General features: G+C 40.5%; 1 protein-coding gene across 8 annotated transcripts in view; it reads left to right on the top strand.

Annotated features, from left to right (window-relative positions):
- UBE3A (ubiquitin protein ligase E3A) overlaps window positions 1–12,222 on the top strand; it is a 50,293-nt gene extending 38,071 nt beyond the window's left edge. For 7 of the 8 annotated variants that reach the window (XM_088520769.1, XM_088520701.1, XM_088520962.1 and 4 more), the window contains 7 exons: window positions 3,219–3,363; window positions 5,654–5,859; window positions 8,087–8,251; window positions 8,782–8,937; window positions 9,034–9,107; window positions 10,560–10,703; window positions 10,892–12,222. In XM_088520769.1, the coding sequence (XP_088376895.1) occupies window positions 3,219–3,363; window positions 5,654–5,859; window positions 8,087–8,251; window positions 8,782–8,937; window positions 9,034–9,107; window positions 10,560–10,703; window positions 10,892–11,012 (1,011 nt within the window). In that variant the 3' untranslated portion in view covers window positions 11,013–12,222. The remainder of the gene's footprint in view (window positions 1–3,218; window positions 3,364–5,653; window positions 5,860–8,086; window positions 8,252–8,781; window positions 8,938–9,033; window positions 9,108–10,559; window positions 10,704–10,891) is intronic. The other variant, XM_088521139.1, reaches the window with a different exon arrangement.
- Window positions 12,223–13,084: the final 862 nt, after the last annotated feature.

Raw genomic sequence — 13,084 nt, 5'->3', positions numbered from 1 at the left:
CGCTTTATCTGCAAATTTATTCTCCAGGAGCAGCAATTGAGAGGATATGTTGCTTGGTCCCTTTTCTTTAGCGCACTGTTTCACGTGCAGTTCTCTACAAAATGTAGTGACTAGTGTATGTCATGAGATGTCACTGGTGCTTTCAGCCTCAGTTATGCCCATGCCATTTCTGCCTCTTCACATACAAATGTTCCCACTGCTGCCATGGAGAGAACTACTGTGTTACATTGCAAAAGCTTAATCGGCTTTCGCTTATTTGAATAGTTATAACTGAATAGAGATTATTTCAGTTATGATCAGTTTTAAGGAGGTAACTAAACTGAAATGGAAGATATTAAGGCATGGGTCTTTTAGGAAAGCCCAGCATACTGTAAACAACGTCAGTTATCGGGAGTCATGCTGTGGCACAGAGCCATGTTTCAGCAAAGAAAATAGAGCCTGTGGAAAGGGGTGTCTCACGTTCCAGCTCTTCAGTTTGTAGCTGGTCCCTTCTTGGTGACGTGGCTTCAGGCACGTAATACACGTACTCACCAGGGAGTCCTTGGGAAATGCGGTGACACCGTTACCCACCCGGCCAGCCGGACCGTCAGGGCAGCAGCTGCGCAAGGCCCTGAAACTTTGGGAATTCACGTTAACATGGATGGAGTTTATCTAGCAGTATCTTTGTGATGACATTGAGGCTGCTGCGCTGATAATTAATAATGTGCTTCCCCCAAACTTTTTTTTTTAATTAAAATTTGAGGCTCATAGTCTCTTACTTTAGAAGCAGAGCTGAAGCTGTGCTGAAATTCAGTTCCTGTTTAGTATCGGGAATAATACTGTGCTTTCCATGGAGTTTAATTTTTCTTCTTAAGCATCAGTGTTGAGATGCAGACATTCCAAGGAGCAGCTAAGTCTGCAGCCTTCAACTGAGCAGCTTAGCAACACTCTCCTGGTTATGGGACCTGCTTCAAGAAACAGCAGGCTTTGACTCAAAATACTGGCTTTTTGGTAATCCCTTATCTTGATTTCCTTACAGTCATCCATGAAGTCTTCCAGTCTACCCAACCAGCAGTGCTCAATTAAATGTTCCCTTCCCCCTTTCTAAGACTACTTTTCTTTTACATCACTTAGTGAAGTGTAGCAATCTTATCCCGCCCCCCCCCCCCCCAAAAAAAGCTGAAATAGTTTAAAACACTTTTTAAAAATGAGCACCCTGCTCAATGCAAATGCATTACTGAACACAAGTGCCCTCTGCCATAGTAATAAGTGCCCTTATTACTATGGCAGAGAGTTGCCATCCTGAAGGAGCTGCACAGGCAGTACCTGATTTGTCAGGATTTACCAGAATTTGTAAAACCTGCAAAATAGTTAATTGGTAAAGATTACAAAGCCGAGAGTCATGAATGGGAACAAGATGGGTAGTATCAGTCCGAAGTGGAAAGATTCTGACAGGAGGATTCTGTCCGGCTTTAACCAATAACCTGCATGCAAGGTATTTAAATAGATATTACTGCTCTCTTTTTAAAAATGTTCATTAGGGAACAAGGATCAAGCTTAATCCTGAAGAGCACAGGGAACTTTCTTTTTAACACCTTTATAAAATGTGTAATTAGAAATCTATCTGAAAGGCGAGATTAAAAGCAGCCTTGTTGTCGTAGGCTTGTGGTGAGGATGTCCTCGGTGCATGCTGGCAACGTGGGGGACTACAACTGTGTGCTCATTTTCTTACAGAGGTGGTATTGGCAAAATGCAGTGCATTTTAAAGAATAGATCTTAATTAGTCTCCCTAAGGGCTAAAATAGTTTGCTACAAAGGATGTGTAATGGGCAGACTGCTTTAGGTAGCACAAAACCCTGCAGTTTCTTACATGTGCTAATCTGCTAATTTCAGCTCTCTTGTTTTCATTTTCCTTTTTTTAACCTGTCTCTCTGCCTGGTACCAGTCTTCAGTACCAACTAATATGATTCTGCCCCCGTTTGCTCCTCTTGCGCGCGGAGCTTCAGAGCCCTGATAACGTTTAGGCCACCCTTTCCCTCCCGCAGCCGGGCACCCTGCTGCCCGTGTGAAGGGGTTGCCTGGCTGGGCCCTTACTGGGAGAAAACCCGTCCCACAAGTGGCACCACTTTCCTAGCAGTGTCGTCGTTTTCTTCTTCATGCTCTGTTCTGTTCTGCTCACCCAGTCCTTTACACTTCTGTAGTTAGACTGGGGGACAGAAAGGAGGTGTTGGCACATGTAGTGGGTGACGTGCAAAGAAATGGGCCGGCGTGGCGTTAAGGACAAGCTGGTGGGTACACCAGCTCGGATGGTGGGCACTGTCACGTGTAAAGTCGTGTATGTAATCGGGGAGGTGACTTTGCAGGTGGGCACCTTGCTTTCTTGCTGCTGGCTTTTCTTCCTCCCACAGATGTGTTTAGCACAGTCACGCTGCACGGGTTTGCCCACCACGTTTGTGCTTTGAGCAGCGTGTCGCTTACCAGCTGCAAAAGGGTCTTGCAGAACTTCTGATTTAATCTGAGCTGCTGAGACCTGCATGGGTGAACCGGGGAGAAAAGTGACACAGACCTGCAGTGGCTTTGTGTAGAAACCAAAGCCTTTCCTGTGAAAGATAATTTCTTGACTTTTGTAGTAGCTCTAGTGCTGAAAAAATAAATGCAAGAATTTTTTTTCACCAGGGTTAAGAGAGAAGGGAACCCATTTGACTGTTGTGTCTTTTTCTTCTGTGTTTCCATCTCTCTGTTAGTGAGCTGTAAATCTTGTCTTTTGCCTTGCACTGTCAACTATTAAATAAAGGTTTCAAGAAAAGTGTATAATCCTTTCACAAAGTCCTCCACATTAGAGTTGTGAACCATGTACCAGTTGCATTCTCTTTCTTTCTGTTTTCATGTGAATTTAGTTATTCTGGTAATATATCTTGTTTTCCTACTGTCTGTGCATTTTGTCCAATACTGTACTAATCTGTTTTGAATAAGTGCTTAAAAAAAAGGAAGACTGGAGGACACTAGGAGACTTAATTGCTGGCAGACCAGATCTTTGATAAGTTTCTTGCTGCATTAATCCTCAAATTCTAACATGTGCTTAAGAGCACGTTAGCTTTGGTTCCCCATGTCTCATAGTTGAGATTTATGTTTGATTTTTTTTCCTTGGGTTTTGAGAGTGATTTTGATTTAGGTTTTTTGGTCGTCCATTAACTCCCGAAGAGTTACTAACAAAATGCTTTTATCCATTCACTCAACAGCTAGAGATGATTGCCATGGAAAATCCTGCAGACTTGAAGAAGCAATTGTATGTGGAATTTGAAGGAGAGCAAGGAGTAGATGAAGGAGGTGTTTCCAAAGAATTTTTTCAACTGGTTGTGGAAGAAATCTTCAATCCAGATATTGGTATGTTATCTAATAAAGTACTGTTTTTCTGAAGTGACCTTTTTTGCAGTGTCTTTCTACATCTGTTGCTTTTTCCCAAGGAAGTTCCCCAAATTCCTGGGTTATGATGATGAGGGTGCTTGACCCAGTGAGGCTCAGCATTTCATCAGCCATCATCCAAAGGAGGAATTAAAGGAATGAACATGTTCAGTTAGCTAAAGTTGCTGTTGTATATTTGCATCTGTATGAATTGTCCCATGTGCCTTTTGCAGTATTCCTTTGCTTGCTCCCTCACCTTTCTTTTCACCTTGCTTTGTGATTAGCTTTTAGAATTAGTAATCAAAGCAGAGAGAAAGACTTGTGCAGTGCAACCAGAGTAGGGCTGTGGTGAGTTTTTGAGCTACTTCCTCCCTTTTCTTCCCCAGCCTGAAAAATTTGATACAGAAGAAGCCTCAGCTCGTAAGGATCCTCTCTGAAACTGGTGTAGATCTAATGTGTGGAGTTAATATCAAAATTGAATGAGAGGGTTACAGTTGTGTTTGCCAATCGCTTTTTTTCCCTTGCTTCTTGTACCAGCCTTCTGTGCTTCCATTTTTATGCATTCTGGTGATTCTGCTTTCAAAGGTATGCCAGGAGGCACGTGCATTTGGTAAGAGAAAAGTGGGATAGTTTAATGTGACACTACTGGCAGCATTCAGTATTGCAGCTTCTATTTGTTAGGGTGTTTTATTATGATTTTAATATACTATAGTCTTGATTTTTTTGTGATTGAATAAAACACTAAGGTTTTTTCGAGATATGGATCTGGGTAAACAGGTAGTTCCCCATTAATTGAAATCTGTTAGTTCTCCGTTTTGATCGTTTAACTCTTTCCATCATCTTTCAGAAAGTAGAAGTCATCCCTCTGCCTTGCCAGCAACGCTGCTCGCGCTCTCCCAGCTCCGTTCCCATCTTCCCTGCCTGGCCTCAGTCTGTGTTCTGCGGTGCCGGCCTCGTAGTTGGCCTTGGCCCAGCACCTTGCCCAGACGAGTGGGGTTAGTTGTTGGGATAGGCCAGGTGCTTTGAATGAATTCTCAGTTCATTCCTTCAGGTGCAATTGACTGAGAACTTATCCTCAGCCAAGAGCCCTGGCTGGGAGATGTTTGTGCAGCTTGTAACCAATTTGTCCCATAGCCAGTAAGCAAGCACATCTGCTAAGAGCTGGCACGACTGATTCCTGTGGCCAGTGCGTTTCATGTTCTTGACCGCGGGCATGTAACTTATTGTGCATGGAGGCACTTGGGTGTTTTTTTGTAGTTCCTGCCTGGAAATCAGAAATACAAGCTGCAGATCACTAAGAATATAATTTTATTTTCAAGGAGGTTCTTTTTCTCCCCTCTTAAATCTATATTTCTACATTTGTCTTGCTTTCGTGTCAAGTCAGATAAGCAAGTGATTTCCTCCTGGCACTGCTTCAAATAGTTCACAGCCCATGTGAAAACCCATTTCAAGGGCAAGAGCTGATTTATGGCTTGCTGCAGCCCAAAGGGTAGGGGACTTTACCTCTTCTTTTGCCTGTGAGGTGCTGTCCTCTCCTCCAGCTCTCAGCACGTGCCAGTTTGGCTGCTAACTGAAACCTGGCATGAACTTCCCCAGCTCATGGACTTGGCAGGAAGCTGGTCCTTTTTTTCCCCTCTGAATTAGTTACCTTCCTTCAACTGCTTCAGCCCAGGGAGCTGGCAGAAGCTCCCCCTTCAGCACTGACAGGCTGTTAAATTTGCAACCTCTCCTGTGAAACAGCTGCCACATGGTATGTTTTTCCCTGCTGCTTAAGATACGATTGCTGCAGCAATTCAGTGGCCTCATCAAGTTTCTAAATAGCTGTTGGGTATCTAACTGGTTAGAGCTGGTGTGTGAGAGTCCATGATCCACCTTCCTGTCTTCCAGCTAAGAAACAGGACTGCAGCCGGTCCTTTCCCCACTAACTCGTCACAGAGGGAGTTGCAGCTGGTTCCTCCACGTGGTTTCTGGTTGTGTTTTTTCCTTACAATCTGTGCTAATGTGCTGCTGCTGCTGCAGCCCCCGTAGCGGGAGGGCACGAGGGGCGCTGTGTGCGCTGCCGGGGTGTCACGCAGCTGACCCCACGTGCCACCTTTAGGAGCTCTCGGCAATAACTAAACATTATGGGGAGCTCCTAGGCTGTGCATAGCACTGTAAACCCTTTTTCAGACTAGAACAGCTCTGATGCATACTTTAATGTTTTGCTTGTCACTTTTATTGGAATGTATCGATAGATGCTTAGAAAAGTTGAACTTTTTTTTTTTTTTAACAGGTATGTTCACATATGATGAATCTACAAAACTGTTTTGGTTTAATCCGTCCTCTTTCGAAACGGAGGGTCAGTTTACGCTGATTGGCATAGTGCTGGGGCTGGCTATTTACAATAACTGTATTCTGGACGTACACTTTCCCATGGTTGTCTACAGGAAGCTCATGGGCAAAAAAGGAACTTTCCGGGATCTGGCAGACTCTCATCCTGTAAGTGCATTTTGTTCTTTCTGTTCACTACGTACTTTTCTAGGCAATAATTCAGTCTAGATTAAGTTAAACACAAATTGGCTGTCAGAGGTGCTTTTTTTTGTCTTATTTGTTAAAATCAACTGGTAAGCAACAGAATTTGCTACTACATGCAATCTGAACAAAGCAGTTTGTCTGATAAAAAAAAAAAAAAAATAGTAAACCTGGGTGTCAGCAAACCCTTGGTGTGTTTCTTACAAACTGCCAGATTTGCTTTGTGTCTTGGTGCCCTTTGAAACAGATCTCTGAAATGAAGCTGCTGTTTGTCTGTGTTCATAGAATGTGAAGGATATACATGTGTATGGATGTGTATGAAATATGTGAAAATAGCGATGGGCAGTTGCCAGCATTCCTACCACTTGGAAGAAGTGATTGGTGTCCACCTTTTTTCCTCTCCCCATGGCTATATAAAACCACTTCAGCCATAAGCACGCTTTAGTAAATACAGCATGGAGCATGCATCCAATAAGAGGATGCACGTTGATGATATGCAGGTGTATGCTGTATGTATTTCATTTCTGTGTATAGAAGTTTGTACCAAGATGCCCTGGCCCTGCTCCATCCTTAAAGAGCAGCAGGAGCTTCCAGCCCTCCTAGTTGGTGGGACTTGGGTGAAGCCCTTCGGAGTGGGGGAGGCTTCTCCTCCCGCAAGGGAACAGGCAAAGCCTTCGGCAGCGAGGGAAATGAGACCATCCTTTCCAAAAAGGTGTTCCTGCTTCATCAAAAAGCTAAGCGTGTGCAATCAAAAAATAGGTTCTTCAGTCTGCTTTGGAGGGCTACATGTAAGAACATACCAAGGCTGGCCAGTTTCTCTGTAAAAAATTATGTTGAAATACATAAAGTTTCCAGTTTCTTGTTCTTTTGATTATAAACTTGGAATTTTCATGAAGGAACAAATGGATTTATTTCTATGGAACAAGGCAGTTAGAGCAGTTCTTACTTTCTTCTTTTTCTCACTATTTTTCCCACTAAGTTTTTCTACTATTAACACCCATGTTGACTTCTTTTAAAACCATCCCTTATAGACTCCTGGTTTTCTAAGATGACTTAAGCATTTAATTCAGAGCTTCTCAAAGCAAAAATGAACTGTGGAGTAGTAAGTCATATGTTACTTTAGCTCTGCTGAGCATGAAGGAGAGGGTGTTCACCAGTCTTCACTAGCCAATGCCTCCAAATCCAGTGAGTTTCAATGCAAAAGGTGCTGTGAAAACTTTGCAAAGTTGCAGGTAGCGAGAGGGTGAGGCTATTCTCTGAATATTTTAATTATTATTAAAATAATTTAAAATTATTATTTAATTATTTTAATATTTTAAATATTGAAAGTTTCTCTTTCACTTTCTTGTTGAAAATACTGCACTTGATTTTTTCTCTCACCTTTGGCTTGTATTCTTGAGTCCTACACCTATCTTTGCAGAATTGCTTCCTCCGGGTAATTTTCAGTTTCCAAGAGAGTGTTTAGGCTTTTCAGGCGTAGTAAGGAGGAAGCCTGAATATTTATTTAAGTATAATTCTTAATATTTATATTAATATATTTATATTATATATTAATATACTTTTAATTTGAGTATAGCAAACTTGCCAAGAAGCAATTTCAAATCTTTTTGGCAATTTCTGACCTAAACCTCTGCTTATTTTATAAAGCAAGACTGGGGTTTAGTAACTTCTTTTGTCTCAAAGTGCACAGAGATTGTCTGTCTTTGGCTGTTCCATCCGTGTCCCTTCAAGATTTCCCTGCTTTTTCTTTAAACAAAGTGTAGGAGACATTAAAGTCTATTGCCTGACTTGTAGGTGATATGGGAGGGGGGGGAAAAAAAAAAAAACACGTATTCTGTGATGTTTAGCAGCTACACAGCGAGTCTGCTGGTGTAGCGTGTTGTGGGTGCCGGAGGGTGACTCCCAAAGGCTGTTCCGACCCGGCAGTCCAGGCTGCGGTTTGGGAGGGCTCCTGGGCCCTGGTGGCTGCTCTGAGGGAGCTCCCGCCCTCGGCTTGGGCCTTCTGTCCTTCCGCTCTCAGCCGGGCTTAGACCAGGCTTAGGCCTTTGGTCCAGCCTGTTTGGGGTCCTGAGGTGACTGTGTCACACGATGCCTTGGCTCTTTGGGAGCAGGTGGCTTCATGTGTCCTGGTATTATTCAGTGAAATGTATTGAAGCTTTTTTTTTTATGACAGACATATTTTCTATTCTATTAGGTTCTCTATCAGAGTTTGAGAGACTTACTAGAGTATGAAGGAAGTGTGGAAGATGATATGATGATAACTTTTCAAATCTCTCATACGGATCTCTTTGGCAATCCAATGATGCATGATTTAAAGGAAAACGGTGATAAGATTCCCATTACAAATGAAAATAGAAAGGTAATTTACACTCACATGACTTCCTTACCTGTTCTGTAGTTTTAGATGGTCTGTTAGGATTACCCAGGATTCTCTAAACGTTTATTTTTTGCTTTAAGTTTTAAAACCGTCAAAACTGTCCTAGCACAGTGAAGTTCTAAGCAGAGAAGACTTCTCTTGCTTAAAAAAATATATAGCTACATATGTGCCCATGTGTGCACAGACATGTGCAAATATGGAAATATTTTAAAAAGTCTGGCTATATCTTTGAGAATGCCAGTGTGGGTTGGTGAAAACATACTGCACCACATACATTTCAGTATCTAATAGAGGGCATAACTTTTGTTGTGGTGGCTGTTGGGTTTTATATTTTGGCCTGTTTGAGAAATAATTGAGACTTCCTCTTTAATATTGCTGTGTAGAAACATGACTCAGATAACCTGAATAAAATACTAAAATAAAATGTATTTTTGGATCTTACATTATTGGGAGGTACTTGGAGTGGAGTGTGTGTTAAAGTACTAAGGTTTTTTGGGGTTGTTTCCTTACAGGAATTTGTCAATCTCTATGCTGACTATATACTCAATAAATCAGTAGAAAAGCAGTTCAAGGCCTTTCGGAGAGGATTCCACATGGTGACCAATGAATCTCCTTTGAAATATTTATTTAGACCAGAGGAAATTGAATTACTTATTTGTGGAAGTAGGGTAAGAATCCTGAAAGTACACCAGAAAAAAAAGTGGAGCTTTTTTGATCCTAAATGTGTAATTAGTGATTGCTTTAAAAATGTCATCTTCTTACAGAATCTAGACTTTCAAGCGCTAGAAGAAACTACAGAGTATGATGGTGGCTATACAAGAGACTCTCTTATTATTAGGTAATCTTACTACTTTCTGAAAGGTTACGAGTACTTTGCGTGCCTGTTTCCTCCTCATGATCGAAACGTTTAACGTGTCTCCAAGCACCAGAGATGCAAGTGTCTCATCTGTCATTTCTGCTGGCTCCAATGCCGTCACTAGGAAGAGCGAGGAGCACCAGCGCCTTGTCCTCAGCTTCGGAGGAGCTCTCAGCAAGCCCAGATCACCTTCTCCCTGAGGCACTGGCCTCCCTCGTAGGCTGATGGTTAAATAATTGGTGTGGGCGATCATTACTGCTCAGGTGTATAGATTAAAAGGAAAAAAAAAAAAAGTTGCCTGGAATAGCCCTTTTTTCCCTTTAGTTAAAAATGAACCAATTCCGACGTTTTCTCGGAGGGGAAATGTTTTCTAGTTTTTTCCTTTGTTGTCCCCTTTAGTCAGAGGACTCTGAAGACAAGGGTCAGAGGAACCCTGTACGCCTTAGGCTTTTAGGGATCTATGCTGGGACATGTACCCGCTGCTGCAAACTCTGTCCCACTGTACACAGTCCTGTTCTCTCGAGGATTTTCATCTTATTTCTGAAAGAGAGCACGGTCTTTAGTTTTCATTCTTCTGGAATGAACCGTTGCCACCTCTTCTACTTTTCCTGCAATTTGTCTACAGTGTTTTAATAAGAAGCTATGATCGGCATGAAGTGTCCTTACAACTTTTTGTAGTGTTAAAACAGAGGACTGCAAAACCACAGGAGGATTAGTTTTTTCCATGGTATGGATTCCCATAATGAGTAGATGGCAGAAATGATTCTGTCAGGTTGATCTGTTGAGCTGCTAAGGGAGGCATTTTTGATGTCACACTGTAACGTGAAGCCCCTTCAGCCCCTGTTTGGTCTGACCTGTGGATAAGTAAACTCTTCTGTTGGATTGCAAATCTTGCACCTCTGGCTCTGTTTGGTTTATCTGTAGTTGCTCAAATACTCTTTTATTTTTTTTCCCTAGTGATCACTTTCTACTAACATCATGTGAATCCATTGCATGTGCTTATTTTAATGTTGTCTTTGGGTGCGTGGGGGTCTTGATTGGGGTTTCGTTGTTTTTGTTTTTTAATATGGTTCTTAAAAGCACATGTCAAATTAGGTTAATGGTAGTTAATACTGAAGGATAATTCCACAGGAATTAATGCAAAGTAAAGGAAGAATGTTTACTGATCAGTTAAGTGAATTAAAATTGAATTAAAAGTGAATTTTAAAAAAACACTTTAACTGTTGTGTTTTGATAATATTTTTGACTTCTACCTCTGCATCTCAATTGATTGGTAAATATGCAAATGCTGGCTTTGCTTTTTATAAATGTCACTTGTAAACTGCTGTTAAAATTAAGTAGAATTATGAAAACTTTAGAGTTCTGTTATTTTGGAAAGTCTTGTTTATATCAAACTACTATCAATTTACTTATTTTTATTTTCATCCTTAATAGGGAATTCTGGGAAATAGTCCATTCATTTACAGACGAGCAGAAAAGACTGTTCTTGCAGTTTACAACAGGCACAGACAGAGCCCCTGTAGGAGGACTTGGAAAATTAAAGATGATCATAGCCAAAAATGGCCCAGATACAGAAAGGTAAAAATCTTCATTTCTCTTGCCTGTTAGTAAATGGGGAAAAAATAAAAACAAAAAAACTGTGCTTCTGCTAAATGAGGTTAAATCTTACAGATATTTAAAATTTGTGAAATAGCAATGTGTTTCTCTTCATGTGCTAAAGGCTCCCAGAACTGAATTCTTCTCTTCTGTTCTTGTTTTCCCCGCAGGTTACCCACATCTCACACATGCTTTAATGTACTTTTGCTTCCGGAGTACTCGAGCAAAGAGAAGCTTAAAGAAAGATTATTGAAGGCCATCACGTATGCCAAAGGATTTGGCATGCTGTAATAAACAAATATAACAAAAGGGATTAAAAAAAAATGATGGTGATGATGTCCCTGTCCAAAAAGGCCATAAGATAGTGAGCTACAGTAGTCACCTGTGTTTGTGCCTCCCTTCTTTACTGGGGACATTGGGCTGGAACAGCAGATTTCAGCTGCTTATATGAACAAATTCTTTATTTTTTCTTTTAGCGTGAAAGTGTTACATATTCTTTCACTTGTATGTACAGAGAGGTTTTCCTGAATATTTATTTTAAGGGTTAAATCACTTTTGCTTGTGTTTATTACTGCTTGAAGTTGAGCCTTTTTGAGTATTTACAAGAAAACAAACTGTACTCTCCCAAGGAAAATATTGCCATCATTTGTAGACCATGTAACCTTCAAGTATGTGCTATATTTTGTCCCTGTATCTAATCAAATCAAGAACTGTACTTTTTGAAGAGTTTGCTTTTGAAACTTGAAGTCTTGGAAAACAGTGTGATGCAATTACTGCTGTTCTAGCCCCCAAAGAGTTTCTGTGCAAAATCTTAAGAATCAATAAAGATGGAAGGGAGAACTTGGAATGTTAAACTGCAGCCTTGAGAACTTTACTTTAGTCACAGCACAACAATTAAAATTCATTTCACTATATGTTGTCTTCACATGTCTTGTAATAAATTGTGTTTTTAATTAGAAAACATTTCTTAGTGTATGAAAGGGTAGAAATTTTAGTTACTGTTTTTTTTAAAAAAAAAAGTTTACTGGGGAAAGTGCATTTTCAACTGAACAGCTTTAGAGTAGAGTGTGAAATGTTTGGAAAAAAGATAGGAAGTTCTTGCTATATTATAAACAAAGCATGTGGAAGTGCACTTAAAATGAAGTTTTATTCTTAATTGCCTATTATGTTGACATTTTTAATAGACAATCCAAAGTCTTCCCTACATGTGATGTCATCACCATTTATTTAATGAATCATTGTTCCTACTTATCAAGGCACATGATCAGTGTTGCAACGTAATCGAAAGGGATGGCTACTGTATTTTAATCTCATCTAATAATAAGCAAAATTGCAAAATATTAAACATTAAGGCCTACTTCATGTTGTACACTTCCAGCCATCAGATAAACTGTTAGAAAGTAAATAACTAAGGTTATGTTCATCTACTACATAAAGTATTCAGTAGGTTTTTAATTTAACTCTACGAATCATATCGGAAATAAATCCTTTACCTTTCGTAGTCCGTGTTTAATGTTAATTTCTCTTGTTGCAATATGCGATAAAGGGATTATGCGTTTTTAAGTGAAGACCTACCTGGCATATCTCTTTTGTAATACAAGCTGCAGCCGATGTGCAGAGCTGAGCTTGTGCCTTGACAACTGCTACCCCTGACTACTGCAGGTCAGATCCGTGGCTGTGGGGAACTGGCATTAGAAGGCACAGTTTTGAAATCATTGGAGAAAGAAAAAAGATGTCTTTCAGGATTATTTTAATAAATTCTTTCTAGAAATAGAAACAGACAACTGTTATGTAACTATGATGCTGAATAAAACAGTGATGTTTTTTCACCATGGTTCAGCGAAAAAGAAAAAAGTGATTTCCGATCTTTGAGAAGTTGAATATTAAGTTGCTGGTTTGGAAAGCGCTGTACTGTAGCATAGTTTGAGGGTTACGGATTCGTGCAACTCTCCTTATGTGAACTGTGGTGATGTGGTGTGCAGCGATGTTCCACTGTCAAAGCCAATTCAGGAATAGAGGGCCTTAAAATGGAGATTTAAGCTTGGGCTGTCACCCGTCTTCTCATTTTTGATCTCTAGGTGGCACTTAACGGTTTATTTTCAGGGTTTTCACCTAGTAGCCAGACAGGTGTAAGAGGAAAATACCAGATATTCAGAGTTTCAGCAGAGCAGAAAAGTGCTGCTTGTCGAATCATTTGGATTGGGGCATCTTGTACTGGAGATGGTGCGAAAGTTTCTGCTTCCAGGTGCCTGGAGGTGTTTGGTTATAAGTGTGAACTGTGTCATGATACAACTATAGTCTGCATTGCAGTAGCAGCCTAACATTATTCAAATTATATCCCTATATTCTGATTTATTCTGATA

The sequence above is a fragment of the Tinamus guttatus genome, unplaced genomic scaffold, assembly GCF_059628265.1.
Source record: "Tinamus guttatus ecotype Peru unplaced genomic scaffold, ASM5962826v1 Tinamus_guttatus_pri_ptg000002l, whole genome shotgun sequence".
Taxonomy (NCBI): Eukaryota; Metazoa; Chordata; class Aves; order Tinamiformes; family Tinamidae; genus Tinamus; species Tinamus guttatus.
Note: the sequence above shows the minus strand (reverse complement) of the source record. Positions and strands in the feature narration are given on the sequence as shown.